We start from the raw sequence: 23,010 nt of genomic DNA on the forward strand, positions 1-23,010 counted from the left end.
AACTATTATTTTCATTACGGATACACAAGAAACTGGATCTCTGGCTACCACTGGAGGGAGCGAGGAAAAGAGATTTCATTTTATTCCCTTCAGAAGTGTTCTGACTGTGCACCTTGAGGACGCAGGACTTTTGCAGTAAAAAACTAATGGATGGGGGCTGGCCCCGTGGCCGAGTGGTTGGGTTTGCGCGCTCCGCTGCAGGCGGCCCAGTGTTTCGTTGGTTCGAGTCCTGGGCGCGGACGTGGCACTGCTCATCGGACCACGCTGAGGCAGCGTCCCACGTGCCACAACTAGAAGAACCCACAACGAAGAATACACAACTATGTACCGGGGGGCTTTGGGGATAAAAGGGAAAAAATAAAATCTTTAAAAAAAACAAACAAACAAAAAACTAATGGATGCTTAAGAAGAGTCGGTGGCATCTGTTCCCAAGCTTGTCTGTGCTGGTTGAACTTATTACTGGACCATACAATTTAACCAAATATTACGTAAATAAATGGTAAAATATGAAGCAAAAGAAAGATCGTTTCTCTGAAAACAAAATTAAATGCTTTAAAAGGACTCAGTAATGCAAAGTTGCTAAAAAAATACTGTAAGTGAATTAGGCATATTGTGAGGCAATTAAGTGCAAAAGAACAGGGAAAACTGCAAAAATCTACAGGTATGCTCCACTCTGATTCTTCTGCAAGGTTCTTTAAGTTCTCCTTCCACTTTAAAAAAAAAAAGGTATCTAGAAAACCTAAGGGATGAATTATGGGTGCAGTTTATGCGAGAAAAACAATGCAGACATCTGATTAGTGAACCCATAATCAAAGGAAATGTCTAAACCCTTCATCAAAAGATTGGTGACTATACAAGTCATATATTTTAAGTTAAAATAAAATGTTCAATGGATGTATGTATCATTTTTAGGATTCCCAGACTTGAATGACCTTTTCAATTCTCCAATCCACTATCCTACTAAGTGACATCAGATAAAGAACTTCTGCTCTATATATAATTTTAAAACAAGCACTAAAAATATGTTGTTAAAGAAAAAACGCTCTTTATATGGACCAAAGAACAAATAAGTAGTTAAAAAAAGGATCTACACAAATTTTTAAAAAACATTGCTTAAAACTGGTAGTTCAGTCACCCCAAGGGTTACACTCCTAGAATCTTACAATTTCACCTGCATTCCTTTTCCCTAAGTGATGCCTCTCCTCTATTCAGAGAGCAGGACATGCAGTGGGCAACACCAGCTGTGAGTGGCGATGGCATGTTTTTGGAGGATCAGAGGAATTTTCGTCCATGTTAAGGCCTTCGAATCGTAAAAAAAAAAAAAAAACCTACTTCAAGAAAACCAACCTGAGGGGCTGGCCCGGTGGCGCAGCCGTTAAGTTCCCACGTTCCGCTTCTCGGTGGCCCGGGGTTCGCCGGTTTGGATCCCGGGCGTGGACATGGCACCACTTGGCACGCCATGCTATGGTTGGCGTCCCACATATAAAGCAGAGGAAGATGGGCACGGATGTTAGCTCAGGGCCAGTCTTCCTCAGCAAAAAGAGGAGGACTGGCAGTAGTTAGCTCAGGGCTAACCTTCCAGAAAAAAAGGAAAGAAAACCAACCTGAACTGTTTAAAGTACTCTATTAATAATAGAGACATAACCTACAACCAATAAAAGGCCACTCCATTTTAGCCTCAGTCACACTCAACAATGCCCAGGAAGTTTTTGGCAAAAGCTTTTTCTTGCCCATGCTAAGCATGACTTGAGGTCCTGAGTTCAATTTGATTCTACACACAAACCTTCTCAATTGCCTTCAAACCTCTTAAAATTCTTATTATGGGTACAATAATCCATATTCTGGGAAATATAAGAAGGAGCTCTGATGGAAAAATGTCACCTTTCATATTTTTGGTTTTAATTCTCCTTTTCCCTCCTCTCAACATCACCAAGGCATCACAGGTACCTATATGCTACTATGCCTTCTAATGCCATGTCTGGTTTGGTTTCTTCCTCTCTGTTCCAAACTAGACAGTCTTCACTATTCAGCTAAGTCTCTGTTTCAGAGTATTTTTGCCAAGCTCCAGTCAAGACAGAGTAACTAAGAAGCAACATGACTTGTTCAAGTCTATACTTCACCCAGAGACAGGAGTCTGAAACTTCACATTTTTAAAACCAGAAGTTGCAAAGTGAAGCCCTCAGGAACCACATTCAGCCAACAAATTCTTTTGGTTTGGCCTGGGGTGTGTAACAAAAACACTGTTGCCAATGTTTAAAAATCAGAGATTTCATGTAAAAAATCTGAGTTCTCATGAAAAACTGGAAGATCTAGAAACATTAGGCCAGCATTCTCACAAGGAATTAACTGGAACTAATTAGTGGCTGTCCACTTCAGATGGGGTATGTGCTCTTCAATTCAACATAGTCTCCGTTATTTCACCTTCAAACTATATCCAGAATCCAAACATTTCATACCACTTCACTGTTACCTCCTCAGTCATGGCCAACATCCTCTCTCACCTGGATTATGCAATGGCCTCCTAACTGAACTCTTTGCTCTCCTCCACACCCTCTTTGGGGACAGACTCATAATACAGTAGCTGGAGTATTCCTGTTATAAGCATAAGTTATTCATTCATTTGACAAACATTTATTGAGCACCCATTATATGCCAACCACTCTTCCCATGCTTGGACTACATCAGTGAACAAAAGGCAAAAGCTCTGCCCTCATATAGATTAAACACCATTCCTCTGCCCATGGACCACATCTGGAACAAACTGAGCATGAAAATAAACAATCATAGTAATGTATTACAACTTAGTGAAGAAAATAAAAATCTATGAGTCCATACAATAATAAACAAACAAACAAGCGAGAACAGAATGTTCTCCCTTATAGTAAAATGCCAATTAATAAAGTTAGAAAATCACCATTTTGTAACCATCATAGTAATAACTGATTCAGACTAGAATCATCAATGGATGTCAAAGCTATTAGGTAAAACTCTGAAGAGGAACAATATATTTAGAATTTCAAAGTGTCTGCCCACAAGTCACTTAATTAATTACAAAGGGAAAAAGGATAATTTTCCAGTTAAGAAACTCAGCAGACATAATTTTAACCAAGTGATCAAATAAACATTACCAAAAATAGGACAAACTGATCTCATGTGCCTTCTGTAATGATAACAGACATTATGTGATTCTTGACATAATGCACTGAGAGAATCACAACATCAATTCTGTGACATTCTAGCCAAAAATGTGTAACTTGAATCTAACCATGAGGAAACATTAGACAAACCCAAATTGAAAGATATTCTACAAAATATCTTGCCTGTACTCTTAAAAAATGTCAATGTCATGAAAGACATGAGGAATTGACAGAAAGCAATGCATGTTACTGGACTAGAGCCTGGATCAGGAATTATAAGAAAAATTATCATAATGGACATTAGACAATGGTGAAACTTGATTACTATATTTTATCATTGTTAAATTTCCTGAATTTGATAATCATACTATGATTATGTAAGAAAATGTCCTTATTCTTACAAAATAAAAGCTGAAGCATTTAGGAGTCAGGGGACATGGTCTGCAATGACTCTCAATGGTTCAGTTATGCTCACACACATAGAGAGACAGAGAGAATGATAAAACAAACATGGCCAAATGTTAACAATTGGTGAATTGTGGAAAAACGTACAAGAGTGCTTTGAATGCTTCTTGCAACTGTTCCATAAACCAGAAATTATTTCAAAATAAAAAGTCAAAAAACTTAAAACCTCCAAAGATTACGCATCTCAGAGTAACAAAGTCCTTACAATGGCCTACAAGACTGTGTATGGTCTGCCCTCCTGAAAGTCTCTAACACCATCTGCTGCTACACTCTTGCTCTTTCGCTCCATTCCAACCACCCAGCTTCTTGAACACAGCCAGGTACATTCTTGTCTCAGAACCATTGTACCTCCTGTGCCTTTTACCTGAATTACTTTTCCTATAGAGATTAACATGGGCCACTCAGAGAGGCCTAAACTAATCACTCTACTAAAAACTGGAACTTCCTTCCCCAAATACCATCCTATTCCTTTTTTTTTTGGAAGATTAGCCCTGAGCTAACATCTGCTGCCAATCCTCCTCTTTTTGCTGAAGAAGACTGGCCCTGAGCTAACATCCGTGCCCATCTTCCTTTACTTTATATGTGGGACGCCTACCATAGCATTGTTTGCCAAGCAGTGCCATGTCTGCACCCGGGATCCGAACTGGCGAACCCAGGGCCGCTGAAGCAGAATGTGCAAACTTAACCGCTGTGCCACTGGGCCAGCCCCACCTATTCCCTGTTTTTTTTTTTGTTTTTTTTTTTTAAGATTTTATTTTTTTCCTTTTTCTCCCCAAAGCCCCCCAGTACATAGTTGTATATTCTTTGTTGTGGGTCCTTCTAGTTGTGGCATGTGGGACGCCGCCTCAGCGTGGTTTGATGAGCAGTGCCATGTCCGCGCCCAGGATTCGAACCAACGAAACACTGGGCCGCCTGCAGCGGAGCGCGCGAACTTAACCACTCGGCCACGGGGCCAGCCCCGCACTTATTCCGTTTTATTTTTCTCCGCAGACCTTATTACCATCTTACATACTATAAATTTATTTAGTTAATCACCTCTCTTTCCCCACTAAAATATACGTTCCATTATAGGAAAGATTATCTGTTTTGTCTACCACTGTATCTCAAGCCCCTGGAAAACAGCAGGCTCTCAATAAATATGTACTGAATGAACGAATTTTATGTTACTTGTCAGGCTCACTTAATAAACACTTGTTTCCTTCTGATCTACTTTACTATTTTGTCCAAATCTGCTGCTCACATCCATTTAACCTCTCTTGTTTAATAAAACAATTGAGTTATAAGAAACAAACAACAGAAAGCAGCAATACATCCTCTCTTTCTCAAATATATTTTTGCAAAAATATGAAGGGTCATCGTTTGTGAATCCTCAATTTTACTATCAGGCTGAGAAAGGGGCAGAGATAACTTTGCAGAATGATAGGACAGATCTGATGGAAAGTGAGCTTTCCATGACCATCCCCTTCTGCCCCTCTTTTCAGCATCAATCAGAAGGGACGTCAGGGGGCAGGGTTTCCCTCCCAGACTGGAGTACCTAGCAAAAGGCCATGATGAGAGCCCTCTCATGTTTCATCAGTTTGCCATCCACCACCTACTCGCAAAAGATCTGGGTTTTGCTCAAACTGTAACAGCCCTTGACCTTGATAGTCAGCCGCACGGTATCTGATATGGAAAGAAGGGAGGCCCTATGCAGGGAAAAAGCCCTAGTAAGCACTGACTTACGCTGTGAGTAGAGCAGGATTTGAAACTCCAGAAGGGCACAAGTAAAAAGTTGAAACACATTCTCCACCCCAAGCAGTTCAAAGACCTCTTTGACAGGAAAGTCGAATAGAGGAAGCTCATTAGTACTTGGTCTCTGGCAGATTATTGGCCCATAGACCCCGGAAAACTTCAAGGACCGGCCAGGAGGCGGGAGTGGCACCTCGTAGAGTACGTTGTATATGTAGCTCTCAAGGGGCAGTGGAGGGGGCTGAGGTGAAGTGACCGCCTGGTAAAGTTGTTCCAGCACACTCCGACATGCTTTCATGAAGGACATGGGCGTGATGAGGCAGATGCACTTAGAGACGTAGAGTGTGTCCCGGCTAATGTCGTATGAGTTAAAGCGCTGCAGCTTGGTCCCAGGAGTGCCTTCACCATCCTCCATGCCACTGTGGTCTCGGCCATCAGCAGGGGGAGCATGTAGGACATCATACTCAGCATTATGCATGTGGTAGAGGGTCTGCATTGCACTGCAGATCTGCTTGCTAGTCACCTCCTCATAAAATGTGAGGGCAAATCCAAATGTCCGAGAGCCATCCTCTCTTGTGATAATAAAGGCATGGAACTGGGGCTCCCTGGGATCAGCCTGGGTCTTGAATGCCAGCCCTTTGGGCATGCATAGCTGCAAAAAAAACAAGGAAACAAGTGGTAAGAACACTCACTGATGATCCTCTTTTCAGAACATTATCACTACTTATTTACTTACAGAGCACCTACTGTGCTGGGTGTTTGGGATACAAGATCAACAGGGCAAAATATCTGCCCTAGAGATCTCCGAATGGGAGATACAAGACATCGTACATATCTTACAAGACATGTAAGACATACAAGCAAATAAAATTATAATTTCTGTTATCAGGCTATAGAGAAGTATAAACAAAGCTCTAGGGGAACACAGAACAGACAACCCAGCCTGGGAACATCAGAAAAGGCTTTCTAGATGAGGTTATGTTAGAATTCATCAGGTAGATAAGGGAAAGACAGGTATTTCAGGGGCAGGAAGAAAATGCACAAAGATGAGGAGGTAAAAGAAAGCTAGGAGAATTCAGGTAGGTGGTTAAGCATGATAGCATGTATTAGGAGATGATGCTAGAAATATATCTAAAAACCAGACAGATGCAACTTGCCACCTAAAAATAAAATAAAGTTTTAGACCCTATCAGCTCACAAAACTCTGTCAGCAATAAAACCTTCTCTTTTCATAGAAAAAAGGGTGCTCATTTCATACAAAGCAAGGAGATGACATAATCAGGATAAAGACGCACTTTTTTCACTTTAACTCAGATGGGTTATATAAAGAGACTTAGACAGCTAATCAAATTGACCTGAATCAATCAGTCCCCATTTTCTAGTTTTACACAAAGCTGGCTTATACAAATGAATTACCAGCAGCCTGGGTTAACAAATACGAGGACCTACATTATGTTATACCCATTAGCCTTGAACTTGACTTCCCAAAGCCTAGCTGTTTCTAGAATATAGTACGTTAGAACAAAATAAACACTGGACTAGGAGTCAAAAACCTTGAGGTTCTCTAAGATTCAGTTTCCTCATCTGCGAAATGAAGATACTATAGTTTACTCCATCTCCTTCACAGGGTTATTGCATGCATCAAACAAGATCATCCTCTAAAAACTATAAAAAGCTATTAAAAACTAAAAGAGGCAGTAAAAAGATTCGGTTAAGAGCAGAGCTCTGGAACCAGACTACAATGTTCAAACTCCAGCTCAACTGCTTCTTAGCCATGTGACCTTGAACACATTACACAACCTTTTTGGATCTTAGTTCCCTCACTTGTATAATATGTGTGTCTATGCCTGTGTGTGTATTTATTTAATATTATCTACAAAGAGTATTCTGAGGATTAAATGAGTTAATTCATGTAAAATGCTTATCACAGTACCTAGCACAAGGTGAATACTCACTAAAGGTTAGCTGACTCCTAACAGTATTCTCCTACATGAGATTCTTTAAAACGATGAAACAAAAATACCCATTTCTGCCATATTACTCAGGTATATACAATGCAGACTGAGAGAAAATTGCTTTAAAGCTCACTCATTATGTAATCTCAATGCTATAAGCAACCAATAGCTCAGTACCAACCAATAGCTCACTGACCCATTACTATGTATTTGTCTGACACAACAGAAACCCATTGTGACTTTTAGTATATCTGATATATTAATCAAAATGCAGAATCATGAACAATATGCACGCAACCCCTTCTTCAAAAATTGTTGGTACTGGTGGAAACTGCTACCACAGTCTGAACTCACAATCCTACCATAAACTACTCTGTAAATTATCTCATACTTGTAGCTAACAAATACTAACCATTCCCACTGCATCTTGGTCAAAGAGATTCCATTCTACATTCTCGGGATATCGTGCAAGGACCTTAGACTTGAACGTTCGTCTCAACGGTGTCTGCTCAAAATTTTCTCCTGCAAGAAAAAGAATGAAGCAAATCATCTCTAATTCCCTTGAAATCATGGGGTTATGAATGTCTGAGCTTGGTAGTCCAGCAAGGTACAGAAATAAAGGCAAAGGAGTTAGTATGCCAATCATCTAAGAATAGGAAAGGTATTAAAGTTATTAGGTAAGGAAAGAAGCTGAAAAACTTTAGCATAGTTAATATTGGACACCACTACCAATCTTTACTTTTCTTTAAAATGAAATTATTACTACAAACCCAATGCTGAATCTTCTTGGAAGAGAAGGGAGAAAGCACAGGAATGATAAGGGATTATATCCGTCTTTTTTTTTCCCCTGAAAGCCACATTCAGTTTGCTTAAAGTCAACTGATATCATAGAAGCATACATGATTTTAAATTCAGAATAAAACATGCATTTCTATGATTTCTGAAAAAATACAAAGGGACTAAAAGATTCAAGAACACTGAGAAAGCAGATTTCAGAGTAAATCGAATGAGCTATTCTGTCAATTCAGAATCATTTGAAATTTCTGAAATTCTCCCGTTTCCCTCTTCGCCCTCCTAAAAAGCATTAGAGTATAGTGAAATAAGAACATTAAAGTGAAAAGAGGAAGAACCAAAGAACCACCACTTAGAGGAATACAAATGTGAAAAATCTACCAGTCAAAAAAGGCACAAGAAGGTTAGAAGGTCAAGGGTACAAAATGCCACTGGAGAGACCTATGTAAGAGCCACCAGAAAGCTTTGGGTGTTCTCAGTTTTGTTTTGTGTTTACCTTCAGTCGTACTGGAAGTGAAAGGGCTGGCACCATCCCTGGCTTTAGAAGCCTGTATGTACTGGCATAATGCTATGTGATAAATGAAATAACAGAGTATTACAATAAAGCAGCATTATTCAAACTTTTTTGACCATGACTCCAACATGAAACAAATTTTACATCATGAAGCAACACACACACACACAATATATATATTTAAATTTACCTAAAACAAAAATGTCACAATAATACTTACCCTTAGAATGTGTGACGCCCTCCTCATAACTTCTACTCTATATCATTAAAACCAAACATGCTAATTACAGACCTACTAATGGTCACAATTCACAGTTTGAAAAACATTACAATACAGTACATAGGATGAAGGGCTCAACAGATAACAAATTACTATAATGCCACTAGTGCTTTATCCAAAAGTATACTGCCCCAAATATTACTTTTCCTAAGAGGTTAGGGAATGGAGGACAAATTAAATGCAGCTAAATATTTCAAACAAATAAATTAGTAGGAAACATGGAAAAATATGTGGGAAACACGATCAGGGACAATTCAACTGAATTCTATACCCATAAACTGAGTAATCAAGGGCCTTAGGTACTGTGGAGGATAGAGATGGACCAGATGAAGTTCCTATGCCCAAGGACCTTACTGTCAAATGTATAGGAAAAAGAATATACACCAATAACCATTTCACAGGAAGGTGATCATCTGGGAGGCTCCAGATCTTCAGTCTATGTTGCCTAACCATTCAAGCGCACTTGCACAGGATCCTGTTCATGTGCTCTAGTTGACAGAATAAATTCTGTTCCGACTATAGTTCTTTTAAGTTGGTTTGAACCCAAAGGGGCTGGTGATTATTAAAGAAGATAGAGTCTTCATCAATACAGACTGGGACGAACCTAAGGTCAGACAGTCCTTCACTCTAAATCATCCCAGAGGCATCTCAAAAGTTTCTAAAAATTAAGAGTTTATAATAATTCTAAGGAACCTGTTCCTGAAACTAATAATAATTCCAGTCAGAAAGTTATTGCTTTTATAATTAAAACCTTCACTTCCATTTTCTCTCAGGTTTTGTCTGTCATCATCATCAGAAGCCCACTTACTCATAATTTTAAACTTTTGGCAAGACCCAAACTTCCTTCTGTTAGTAAAGCAAGTACCACAATTTCAATTCCTCTCATTTCCTGATTCCTTCTTCCAAACTGATTTTTCTGAAACTCCTTTCCAGCAAATTTCATCTCTCAAAATACATTTGGTAATCTTCACTAAAGAAGACTGGCAAAATCAGCAGGCAGCTGGTAACAGCGGCAGCAGCAAAGCCCTAGAGCTATGCAGAGCCTGTCTCAGAGCTTTCAGTAACACCTGCAGAGAGCCCACCCATGGCAGGCCTGCACTCATTGTACAAAATAATTAAACAGCAAGCAGCTGACATAATGATCTTGTCTACAGTCTGAGATTCTCAGAACGTATTTTTAAACTGCATTCAGTTCTGAGAGAAGATAACTATCTCTTCCTCCTAAGCTTCTTCATTTTCAGTTCTCAGTTTGCTCATTTCTTCCTTACTAGGCTAGAAAATCCCCTCAGTAAAAAGCACGAAATATTTGAACATATACAGGAATCAGGGCAGTTACCACTGTCCTACGTGAAAGCTTTCAGAGAAAGACGTTTTCCTAAGATGGCTGTGAGGTGCCCCCTATGACACGATGAGCATTCAAAGGATAGAACGGGGGATGATTTAAGAGGAGAATTTTAAACAACCAGTGAGATGAAGCCAGAGGTGGACACGATGAGCTGACCTGGGGTGTAGACAAAGAGGAGGGGGAGGCTATGAATCACAGGGAGAAGTGGTCCTTAGATCCTCTGTCCCCACCACCACCTCTCCACCTCCTGCCCCTTCTTCAAACAAGCTGAGTTAAAGAAGTCTTGTTAAAGAGTCAGGTCCTGAGCAAAGGCACGCAGAGTGCCAATCTTAGACAAAAGCCCTTCTGTGTATTAGACTGGACCAGCGGAAGAAGCAGAGTATTTTCACTGCAAGCAAAAAGGAGGTGTATAAAGAGGAGGTTTGAGGGCCCTGAAAACAAATCATGTTCACCACAGCCATTCTATAGAGTATCAGAAAAGTAACAGACAAAGGAGATTCAGAAACCTAAGATCTTTTTATGAAAACAATCCAATCTTCCATCATTTACTGAGGGCTGAGTTTTGAGGGGAAGCAGTAGAGACTTACTGCCTCAGGAACATCCACATAGCCCCACCTCCTGAAACCTCAAATCCTCAATTATTTAGACCTTTAGAAATTTAAACAATTACGAATAAGGCATCACAACTACGACTGTCCTATTGTCTTAGAAACAACAACTAATTATTTGCCCAACACATATAGAGTACACGTTATCAGAACTAAGGCCCACTTCTAACAGCAACTTAAAAATTAGTCAATTAGGTGTTGAATCTGTGGCCAGGGAAGTACAGTTCAGATAAATCACAACAGATTTTTTTAAAAGCCTGCATGCCTTGCAAGGACTTCCAATAGGTTCTTTGTTGACTTGTTCTGCTTTGACCAAGCTGAAACAAACCAACATTTGTATTGCTATTAGCCTGTTACTACTAGCTTGATTTGAATAACCCTAAATGAGGGATGCTTACGCTGAGAAGCTTCAAAGAAACCCCGAAACTCTATGAAACGATTTACAAAATTTTGTATGAAGATATGTGCATTTTTCTGGAGAGAGAACACAATTTTTATCAGATTGCCAAAGGGTCCTACGACCCAAAAAAATTAGAAACCACAGCTCTAAATGTATCTACTAATTTGGGCAGGAAACATTTTGACCACTTACAGATTAACCTAAATGGGTGGGTTTTCATACAGTTTAAAATAAAATATATGCACTACTAGGGGCTGGCCCCATGGCCTAGTAGTTAAGTTCGGCACGCTCTGCTTTGGCAGCCCAGGTTCAGCTCCTGGGCGCCGACCTATATCACTGGTCAGCAGGCATGCTGTGGCGGTGACCCACCTACAAAATAGAGGAAGACTGGCACAGATGTTAGCTCAGGGCAAATATTCCTCAGGAAATATTAAAATTTAAAAATTTTAAAAATTAAAAGTACACTTTGTAGTTAAAAAAATTTTTAATGTTTTTAACAAGCTATCAAGGTTTTAAAGCAGAGGCTGCAGGCAATACAATTCAAGCATTCAAAGCTATACCGTGGACAGAACTCTGAAGGCAGCGGAGTGCTCCCTCTCTCCAGGCCCAAGACAGAAGTATCACATGAACTGCCTCACCTCACTATATCAGCATCAGTCCTCTAAGGTCTAGATCACATTATCTACAGCATAAGTGATGGAATTTATTTCCTCTGGGAATGGATACAACCAGGTTATTATGCTATCCTCTGCATACTGGCATTCTGGGATGTCCTAGAATTGATCCTGTTGGTGACACTGGTCACCAATTCAATGCCACTTATGCTATAATCAGTTTATTATACCACCGTATCTTTCCTGTTACAAACATTCCTGAAACAGACTGCCCATCAGAACAGTATTACTACCAACTCACACTTATTTTTGGTGCAAGTTGAAAACCAGCTTGTGTTTTATCTTCAACTTGCTTGCTGCCCCAGCATTTCAATACTCCTTGTCTTCCAGATAATTTCTGAACCTCCGTACAAATCAGAGGTCATCCCCTGTCAAGTCTGACTGATGAGGCACAGTGTAGGAAGATAACAGAACACAAATTTCTAACTAAATGAGCATTAACCTTGCTATTATTTTTAGAAGACTACTTCATTACCATCAACACTTTCTACATAGAGACACCTTAAAAAAACCCAAGACTAGCAGAGTTTTGGTAGCTACAGAAAACCATCTACAGTCTACTCATCACTCTCTCCTTCACCTCCTCTACGTATGAAATTGAGGTAAATTTTTGGCTCCTGCAGCACACAGTGAAGATAACTGTCTTTGAAGAGACAGCCTGTACTTGGCCCACATCACCAGCTGACCGGTGCTCAGGAGCGAGACACTCACAAACCACCCAGAATGCAGGTAGTGGGCTGCCCCCATCTCGGACAGGCCATGAGGGCTCTTCTAAGGCACTAAGACCCCAGGAAAGCTGCTCATCAGGCTTGTCAATGAAAGAGCAAAAGAAACCATCTGTTACCCCTGTGTTTTCCCCTTGAGGCAGATTTGTTCACTGTCTTTCTCAACATATTTTCTTCGTCAGATAACTTTAGATTTGTGAATACGGCCACTACTTTTATTGATGTTATGCCTCCTCCTTGACATCTTCCAGGCACCACACATAGTCCAACTCATGCAACTACTATTTCTAAAATGGCTGACCTTCTCATATACCCAGTTTTAACAAGAGAATGGGGTTTGAGAACCTATCCAAACAGGACTGCTCCAAACCACAGTTAGGATAGAACTTCAGCAGCAAAGTATCAAGTATAGACACTGCCTCCCTTTTGGCCCAGCCGAACACCCTACAGGGCACACATCTGTGAGGCTAACATCTCGACCTCAGATATTTGCTCAGTTTAGTGGGGGATGCAACAAGCTGGCAAATTAATGGTCTTTCAGACCAGTCTAACGAACCCAGTCCTGTGAACTGGATATACACAGACTGTTCTGAACAGAGTGAGGACTCCCAGAGGCTAGACACATATGCAGACACTTTTCTCTAAATGCTAGCCCCTCCAGAAAGCGGGGCTTAGGTAAACCCCCCGGGCTGGGATCCAAGAAAGAAGTGGCAGAGGACAAATCCAAGCAATGGTCTTCATGCTCTCCTCAAAACCATTTTGGTTTTTTATTTATTATTTTAAAATAATCAGCCTAAATTAAGTATAAGCAACTAGCCTAGAAGATAGAACACAGGGTTAAAGTCTCACCTTGGCTACTTACTAGTTGTATGACCTAAACAACCTACTGAGTTTTGTGGGTCTCACTTTCCTTACCTGAAAGATAAATAAGTAGAAGACCAGTTTCTGATCTGTAAAGGTTCTTCCAGCTTGATCATTCCATAGCTTAACAACCGTTGGGCCTAGAGTCTGACCCAGCATGGAAATTCTACCTTTTAAACTGTGAGCTGATGGCAGGCATTACTTCTTCCTCTGCTGCCTCTCTGTCCCCAAAACCCCACTAAAACAACAGTAGAGGGGTGGGTGTGAGGGAAGCACAAACCCACAGAACAAAAGTGAAGGTAACAGAAACAAAATTTTAGAGGCTAGAAAGCAGATGGATGAACAGTTACTGACAGCAGACTCGAGAAAGTGAGATACAACATAAGCTCCAAAAGCTCAGGAACTTGTAGCATCAGGCACTTAAGGAAGTAGGGACAAAGATAGGGCTGAAAACAGAAGGATTGGTTGAAAGTGTATTTAAAAACCAGCTGGCATCAGCTCATGAATAGATAAACAAAACATTGTATAACTACACAATGGAACATTATTCAGCCATCGAAAGGAATGAGGTATTGTTACATGCTACAACACAAATGAACCTTGAAAACATTATGCTAAGTGAAAGACACCAGACACAAAAAGCCACATATTGAATAATTCCATTTAGATAAAATGTCCAGAATAGGCATATTCACAGAAACAGATAGTGGTTGCCAGAGGGCTAACTCCTAATAGGTATGTAGTTTCTGTTTGGGATGATGGGAATGTTCTGGAACTAGAAAGTGGTAACGGTTGCACAACATTGTGAATATACTAAAATCCACTGAAGTGTACGCTTTAAAATGGTACATTTGTTAGATGAATAATATCTCAATTAAAAAAAAAGAACAAGCTCCCCCACTCCCATACCCTTCCCACTCCATGTGGCCTCCATTCCAGAAGAAAACTGAAAGTTTATTCTTTACAAAGGATAAATAAAAGAATGAGTGGCATGGGCGAAAGGAGTGAAGGGGGTGAAAAGGCACAAACGTCCACTTATAAGATAAATAAGTCCTGGGGATATAACGCACAGATGGTGACTACAGTTAATACTGTATTGTGTATTTGAAAGTTGCTAAGAGAGTAAATCTTAAAAGTTCTCATTACTATATATGGCGATGGATGTTAACTAAATTTATCGTGGTAATCATTTTGCAATATACACATATATCAAATCATTATGTTGTACACCTAAAACTAATACAATGTTATAGGTCAACTACATCTCAACTAAAAAATAAAAAAAGAAGAATAGGTATCTGTACTTGAGATTACAATTACAATTGAGGTACAAAGCATCAACAGCTGGGGAATCACAGACATAGCTGAGAGCAAGGGTATCATTCTAAAAATAGGGAAGTATAAATTTTACATACTGAATGTTGAGATCCCCAGTGCTCTTCCAGTACTTGGCTCTCAGAAAGCTGGCAGCTAGGATTATGCCCTCAAGGCTGAGATTCGGAGAAGCCTTTTATGTGCATTTGCCCAGCCCAAGACAAAGACGCAGAGATACGGACGGAACAGGGAAGAAACAATGCAGCCAGACCATTCTTCAGTGAACCTCCCAGTAACCAAACCCCGCTATGAACACAGAGCTTCCAATCAGCTTCTTGGTGCATTATTCTTAAACATACATAGACAGAGATCATGAGACATTTGGGAAAAGACTCTAAGATTCAAGAAAGACACCTCTTGCCAATCAAGCAATCAATGCAACTTTGAGGAAATAGAAAACTATGCAGAAAAAAAGAAAAGTTCAAAAATACTCTATTATTTTACATATCATCATATCAAAGGGCCTAGAAGCAAAAACATCCCAGTAATAATGAGCACAACTAGCACCCAGATCTTATTTCTAACACCATCCTCCAATAAAAAGAACCAGGGCTGCTTAGAGAAATGGCTGGTTCTTTAACTGGAGCAGGAAATATACAGGAGGATCCTGGAGCATCTTGTAGTGCCAAAATGTAAGGAAGCACTCCAAAAAAAACCCCACAATGTTGAGGACACATCAAAGAGACACAGGAGCCAACTGAAAGATCTCCCAAGGACGAAAGCTAAACTAATTTGAACAACAAAATAAAGAAGCTGAATTATAACCCAAAGTATAAAACAAATATCCATGAGTCCATACTAATATAAATAAATGCTAAATAAATAAGTAGGGGGATAATAGACAACTCTCTTGTGCAGAAGAATTCCAAATAATTTATCTAGACACTCTGCTCTCAAAGAGGTGGAAAATAACTCGCCACTCCTTAAGTATCGGCTGCTCATAGGCAAAGAATAACTTTTCATTGGAGAAACCTGACAAACACTACTAGGTGATCAACATTAGCATCGCAGTGCTAAGTCATGTTGATAGTATGTATGGATCCTTGATATAATATGATGAGAATGGCACTTTACCTCTAGTCTTTCTCTCAAAATAAACCCAGTCTAATCCTGAGAAAAACATCATACACATCCCGATTGAGGTACATTCTACAAAACAGTTGACCGATATTCTTCAAAACTGCCAAAGTCATCAAAAAGAAAGTAAGTCTGAGAAACTGTTACAGCTAGAAGGGACCTAAGGAGACATAACAACTAATTGTAATGTGGTATCCTGAATGGAATCCTGGAACAGAAAGAGTATTAGACAAAAACTAAGAAAATCTGAATAAAGTATGGAGTCAGCCCAGGAAGCCTAATATCCAAATAACAGTATTCCATAAAGATAGAAGAGAGAAAATAAAGGGGAAGATATTATCAATAAAATAATTCAACAAGGCGCCAGCCCGGTGGCACAGCGGTTAAGTGCACATGTTCTGCTTCGGCAGCCCAGGGTTCACTGGTCCGGATCCCAGGAGCGGACGGACATGGCACTGCCAGGCAAGCCATGCTGTGGTAGGCATCCCACATATAAAGTAGAGGAAGATGGGCATGGATGTTAGCTCAGGGCCAGGCTTCCTCAGCGAAAAGAGGAGGATTGGCAGCAGATGTTAGCTCAGGGCTGATTTTCCTCAAAAAAAAAAAAAAATTTCAACAAAATTCCCCAGAAATGAAAGTGCCCAATTTCTCAAATTGACAGTGCTCTCCAAAGATCTAGCACAGTGGATGAAAATAGACCCACACTTTAATTAATAACAACAATGTACCAATATTGGTTCATTAATTGTGACCAATGTAGCATACTACGTAAGATGTTACTATTAGGAAAAACTGGGTGTGTGGTATTTGGGAACTCTGTGAACTATCTTCACAATTTTTCTGTAAATCGAAATCTACTCTAAACTAATAAATTTATTTAAAAGGTTTTAAAAATTATACCCCATTTAAATAAAATGTCCAGAATATGCAAATCTATAGAGACAGAAAGTAGATTTGTGGTTGCCCACAGTGGGGGAACACAAAGTGACTTTATAGTATGTAAACTATATTTCAATAAAGTCAAAAAAACAAGAAGACAGACAACCACCACCTTGTGGAAATTAAAAAGGTGCTCTGCCAAAGCCAGAATTAACTAAGAAAGATGTGCATATGAGATGCAGGAAACTGGATCCATCACTCCAAGATGGAGTAAAGGAACATCCCAAGGTGTTGGCTGTGCAATAGGCCTAGCAAACCAAGATTTCAAACAACCCGGACTGATGGCGCTAGGGCAAAGATCCACAGCTTGTCAGATTCTCAAAGGGATTTGTAAACCAAAAACTACCATAAACACTGCTATAAGGTATCCAGTAGAGATCTCACCCAAGGGACAAATCACAAGTGACTCCTATGACAAAAAGAATCTTTCAGATGTTGCACATCTGAAAGAGAAAAAACGTAGAGAGTGATGAAGTAGATTAACAGTTTTCCTGACCGGATGTGATCATGTAGAAATGAAAGAAAGGAAACAGAAGCACAGTTAAAGCACTCTAGAAACTTAGTGAATGTGACTTCAGATCAAACTTGAAACCTTACTCTACAGAGCTTAAGATACCCTGAAAAGACAGTGTTTTTTTTTTAAATTTGTGATTTACGTCCCACCTACCCCAAAAAATGAGATGACAGATAAGAAAAAGCATACAAAAAATTTAAATCAGAACAAAGAACACTAAAAGAAGCAAAGAAACAGATGTTCTTAAGTACCTATGGCATAACTTTCTTTTAAATTGCAAAAAATGACAGTTTGCTTGCAATATATGATATTTTTAAAAATTCAAACAGAAAAAATTATGGAAAGAAATACATAAAATATAAAACATGGCTATGTTACTTTTGGAAGGTGGGGTTATGAGTGATTGCTATTTTTTTCTTTATACTTTTCTGTACTTTCTGAATTTCCTACTATGAGCATTTATGATCTCTATTATAAAGGGATTATACTAAAAAAACGTGCATTTCTCTTGATCTGGTAAAGAAGAGATTTTTTTTTAACTAGGATTTAGAACACTAATTACTAGTTTCTTTACTGCAAAAATTTAGTTAACACTATTAAAGTACAAGGATGTAGACTATAAAAAGTAACTCTTCCTATTTATATGCACCTAATTTAAAGGTGAATACTAGAAGACTAATATGTCATGTATTCCTATTAAACCAAAGAAACATGTATCTGAAGTAGTTTCACAATATTAACAGAATATTTGAAAACTGAAATGAACAAAACTTTAAGTCAAAACCAAAACAACTGCAGGAGTCCTGGCTCATCGCCTGCACAGGGATTTGCACACCTACATCATTCATCCAGCAAAGGAGAATAACCATCATTCCTGGCCCTTATTGCTCAAATCTCTTGGGAAGAAAAAGTACATGAAATTCATAACCCAATACTACTTTACAGTGAAAAATCCACCAAGACTCCGGATTTAGATGAGTCAGCACTGTTCTCCCTTCCCAGATAGCCACAAATGAGTAAAACAGGGTCCCCTCACAAATAAAATTTGAATATAACAATTACCTCCTTCCCAGATTTCTCCTCACCCAATACCCCATCTCTCTGTGTTTCTGCTAAGATTTCCCAAAAGGAAAATACAGATCCTGTCCTCAAAGTCCTCACTGTCAGAGATTTCTATAGATCTTAGGTCTTAGAAAATTAAAAGCTTTCCTCCTCAAAAGGTCAACTTCATGAACTCAAACTTCCCATAATTATCCACACACTACTCTCTGCACATTTCCTCCTCTCTTTGCATTATATGGAACGAGAAGCCTTGAAGGCAAAAAGAAAAAATATATATATACCACCTGGAATCCACTGAAAACACTTTCATCTATCATTTCATTTCAGCTTCACCACAACCCTCAGAGGGATTTTATGGATAAGGAAAATGGCTCAGATATAATGTCACTCAATGAGTATGAGGCAAAATCTGATTAGAAATCCCTACAGACATTCCATCAAATACTCTTTTCACCTACTACACAGAGTGGATGTCTGTTAGAACTTCAGAATTTAGATCAGCCAAGAAGTACAATTGTGCTGTAAGGAAAACTCTAAGAGTAAGTAATCATCAGAAGGCTAAAAAGCTATAAAAGCCCAAGTTCTCTGCTGTGATACAGAGCAGTATCCTTAACCCACAGATCATGAGAGGGTTCCTCCGTAACTAAAGTAATTCCAGATCTGCTGGACCCTTTCATTGCACCAAGCACCATCAATCTCCACCATCAATCTCCACGCTGCCCTACCTCTGGTGCTTAGGCAAAGATGGCCCCTCAGAGCCTTCCCTTGATGCTGGAATGGGAGAGAGCCAGGGAGAGTAGAGGCCCAACCTGCCAGTAAATGAGCTTAGTAAGAAGAACATGCAAGACATGAGGCTAGGGCCTTCTATCAGTCCTTGGAAGAAAACCAAGACTAAAAGCCACCAGTGTTGCCAAAGCTTTAGGTGAAAAGCGACAGCTTCTTAGATGGAGCCCAATGAGTAAGTGCTATGACAATTCTTTCTCTCCACTTTCTCAATGTCCAGTGTCTTCTACATCTCTCATACTCTCTTCTCTGGACAGACTTTGAAAATAAATCAGTTCCACTTAGATCAACAACCTTACAAACAAGGATCCTCCCTTTCCTGGAAAATCATTAGGTCTGATAAATGCTAAACTGCGGATTCTAGCCAGAAAGACTAACAGGGTAGCAATTTTCCTGCAACTGAGTTATTTATAGAGGCAACAACGGCAGCTGATAGTCTATAAGCTATCACAAATACCATCATTTCTCTTTTTTGCCCCTAGTATTCTTTTTTCATATAGTCTATCTGGTATATTCTTATTTCAGTTGTTCCCCCAACTAACTCTTTAACCCTAGCTTCCATTACTATCCTTTGAATAGGATATGTTCTCACCAAAAAGGATGACTCAATATTGCCTAAAGATGCCCCATAGTTCCCTCCTTACCTACCCTCTGCCTATTCCCACTACATCCTCCTGGTGTAAGTCCTTCAAGATCTTGTTCAAATGCCACTTTTATTACACAGTTTTCCCTAATCATTGCCAACATATGTGACTGTTCTCCCCATCTAGTACCAGGTACTCTCTAACAGAGCTAAATGGCAGTATCATCCGAAACTGTGACTTCACTGAAGAAAAATAAATTCATTTCCATCCTTCCACCTGTTGACAGCAAAAGCTCAATTTTTTTTAATAGAACCAAATTTATCCTTTTTTCCACACTGTTATCATGCCTTAAAACTTTGGTAGGGGCTGGCCCAGTGGCACAGCAGTTACGTGCACACGCTCCACTTCGGTGGCCTGGGGTTTGCCGGTTCGGATGCCGGGTGCAGACACGGCACCGCTTGGCAAGCCATGCTGTGGCAGGCATCCCACATATAAAGTAGAGGAAGATGGGCACGGATGTTAGCTCAGGGCCAGTCTTCCTCAGCAAATAGAGGAGGATTGGCGGCAGATGTGAGATCAAGGCTAATCTTCCTCAAATAAATAAATAAATAAATAAAAATTTAAAAACCTTTGGTAAAAGAGTAAGAGAACTAAACCTTGAAAAGGTTCCAACTCACAAAGTCACACCTTTGAAAGAAGCTCAATCAAACTAGCATGACATCGTAAAAGCTCTAAAAAAATAAATCCATACCCTTCGATCTGCTAAATCCACTAAAAAGCAATTTCTGGGGGCTACCCAGTGGCTTAGTGGTTAAGTTTGCACGCTCCGCTTCAGTGGCCTGGGGTGCACAGGTTCGGATCCCAGGCACGGACCTAGCACCACTAGTCAAGCCACGCTGTGAGGGCGTCCCACATAAAATAGAAGAAGATTGGCACAGATGTTAGCTCAGTGACAATCTTCCTCAAGCAAAAAGAGGATTGGAACAGATGTTAGCTCAAGGTCAATCATCCTCACACACACAAAAAAGCAATTTCTTACAGTTGAGCTATTTACAGCTGCAAGAAAAGAAGAAAAGCAAATGCTTAACAACAAGAGAGAATTTGGTACATCAAGGCAATGGAACACAATCTAACCGTTAAAGAAACATACACAGGTAAAAAAAAAAAACTAAAAACATCTATTGATTACAATTGGGTTAAGAAGTCTAGATACAAACAAGGTTGGGGATCAAAATTTTTAGAGCCAATGGCTCCCAACAAGAGGCCCATTAAAAAAATTATGATGAGGCATCATTTTTAATATTTCAAAAAGCTATATTGAAATGTATATGAAAATATTACATAAATTAACTAAAAGGTCAAATTTCTTTGCTTTTGGCTGTAAGTATATTAAGTTGTAACTTCTAATTATTGCCAGGCAACCAGAAACTATAATTGCCAAGAATACACCTTTGAGAACTTTTTAAAATCCAATTATAATTTTATAAATGCAGGGGGATTTTGAGAGGATACAAGCTTTTTCTAACTTTTTATTATGAAAAGTACAATGAATTAACATGTATCCATCACTTGGTTTCAACAGTTATCAACGCATGTCCCATCTTACTTTATATCTGCACACCTCCATACAAAATTATTTTAAAGCAAATTCAGACATATTTTATCTACAATATTTTAGTGTGTCTCCAAAAGATAAGACCTCTTTTTTCTTTTAACATAACCGTAATATTATTAATACACCTAGAAAAATCCTTAATGCAAATATGTACTCAGTGTTCAAATGTCCTTAATTGTCTCATAAATGTTTGAAACTAGCTTTTAAATCAGAGTGGACCTAAAGGAAAATAATGTATAATGGTCTTTAATAGTAGGAAAACATACCTGCTTCCAGGAATTTGTTTTTTATGAAGTTGTTTAAGGGCATGAGGATGGAAAAAAAGGCACTTTCTCTGTATAAATGAACCAAAACAAATTTAGAGAAACTTCAGGTCTCAAATAACATCAAAGACAGATGGTTAGAGCCAGACGTGATTCTCAAAACATTTAACAATCAGCGCAATGTGGGCACCAACCAATCAGAAGAAACGCTGGCTATACACACATGGTGTACAGGCTGCATATCAACCCTGGACAGAGCCCTGATTATGGAACAAGCAGAGAGGCCTCAGGAACCCGCTGCCCATGCTGAAATCCAACCCTGCCTGCAGTAGAACAATAAGCCACAACCATACCAGTCACAAGCAAAGTTACCACAAGGTCTTGATAAACATATCCTCTACTTGGCACAGCTGTTAACTGCTGGATCACTATAGCTGCAACTGTTCATCCTAGCATTTATCATTTGAACTAGGCAAAGAAAGAATCCTCTTTTGAGCAAGTAGTATGGTGAAGTGGAAAGAGTTCTTGATTCTAGCATGACCTAGAACATAGTCTGCCTGTCTCTAAAAGTTAAAACCATAATAGGAACATTAATACCCTTCAACCTACTGCTTATAAGTCACAGCTTTTCCAGTAAGTTCTTCAGCTTGCTAAAGAATGTAAAAGATAGTCCTGTGTGATTATTTAGAATCCTTTCATAAACAGAGGGCATGCCCCAACCATTTTAAAGTAAACCTAAAACAACATACCTGAAGGAAGGGAAGAAGAAGAGAGCTCTTGAAAGGAAGAGAGAAAGCCTGGAATGCTAGGCCTGGTTCAATACAATCAAGCCTTATTCATAGCACTTTTATCTTCCTAGGCTCCAGTTTTTCTCCAATTTCCAACTTTCTGCCAACTTCCCCAGTCTCACCTCATACTACCCACTCTCTCCCTCTATACACACTATCTGTACTAATTCACTTGTAGTTCCCAAATACGGCATGCTTTTTCATGCCTTCGTTCTTTTGCAGGTGCTATTCTCTGCCTAGAATGACCTTCATACCCTTCCTTGCCTGTTTTAGCCAATCTACATTTATTCAAGTGAGTGCTTTCAAAACCTACAGTATTCCAACAGTGTGTTGCCATTCTCCATCTCCAAGATCTACTGGAACTCTTCTGTGGGAGCTACCGTCAGAGCCATTTACTGGCCATAAAACAAATCTGCTCCTTTGTTCATATGACACGGTTTTCAGTTCCCTCAGAACCCTAGCTCCTAGAACTAAAACCAGTACGTTATCTAGATGTGGTCTGACTAACATTATTTAAAACAGGACAA

The 23,010-nt window shown here is 39.4% G+C and overlaps 1 protein-coding gene across 5 annotated transcripts in view; it reads right to left on the bottom strand.

Annotated features, from left to right (window-relative positions):
* DENND5A (DENN domain containing 5A) overlaps positions 1–23,010 on the bottom strand; it is an 84,776-nt gene that overhangs the window by 48,020 nt on the left and 13,746 nt on the right. For 4 of the 5 annotated variants that reach the window (XM_044751844.2, XM_014844089.3, XM_070491082.1 and 1 more), the window contains exons 2-4: positions 8,574–8,645; positions 7,698–7,807; positions 5,325–5,982 (exon numbers count right to left, since the gene is read on the bottom strand). In XM_044751844.2, the coding sequence (XP_044607779.1) occupies positions 5,325–5,982; positions 7,698–7,807; positions 8,574–8,645 (840 nt within the window). The remainder of the gene's footprint in view (positions 1–5,324; positions 5,983–7,697; positions 7,808–8,573; positions 8,646–23,010) is intronic. The other variant, XM_070491081.1, reaches the window with a different exon arrangement.

The sequence above is a fragment of the Equus asinus genome, chromosome 20 (assembly GCF_041296235.1).
Source record: "Equus asinus isolate D_3611 breed Donkey chromosome 20, EquAss-T2T_v2, whole genome shotgun sequence".
In the NCBI taxonomy this organism is placed as follows: Eukaryota; Metazoa; Chordata; class Mammalia; order Perissodactyla; family Equidae; genus Equus; species Equus asinus.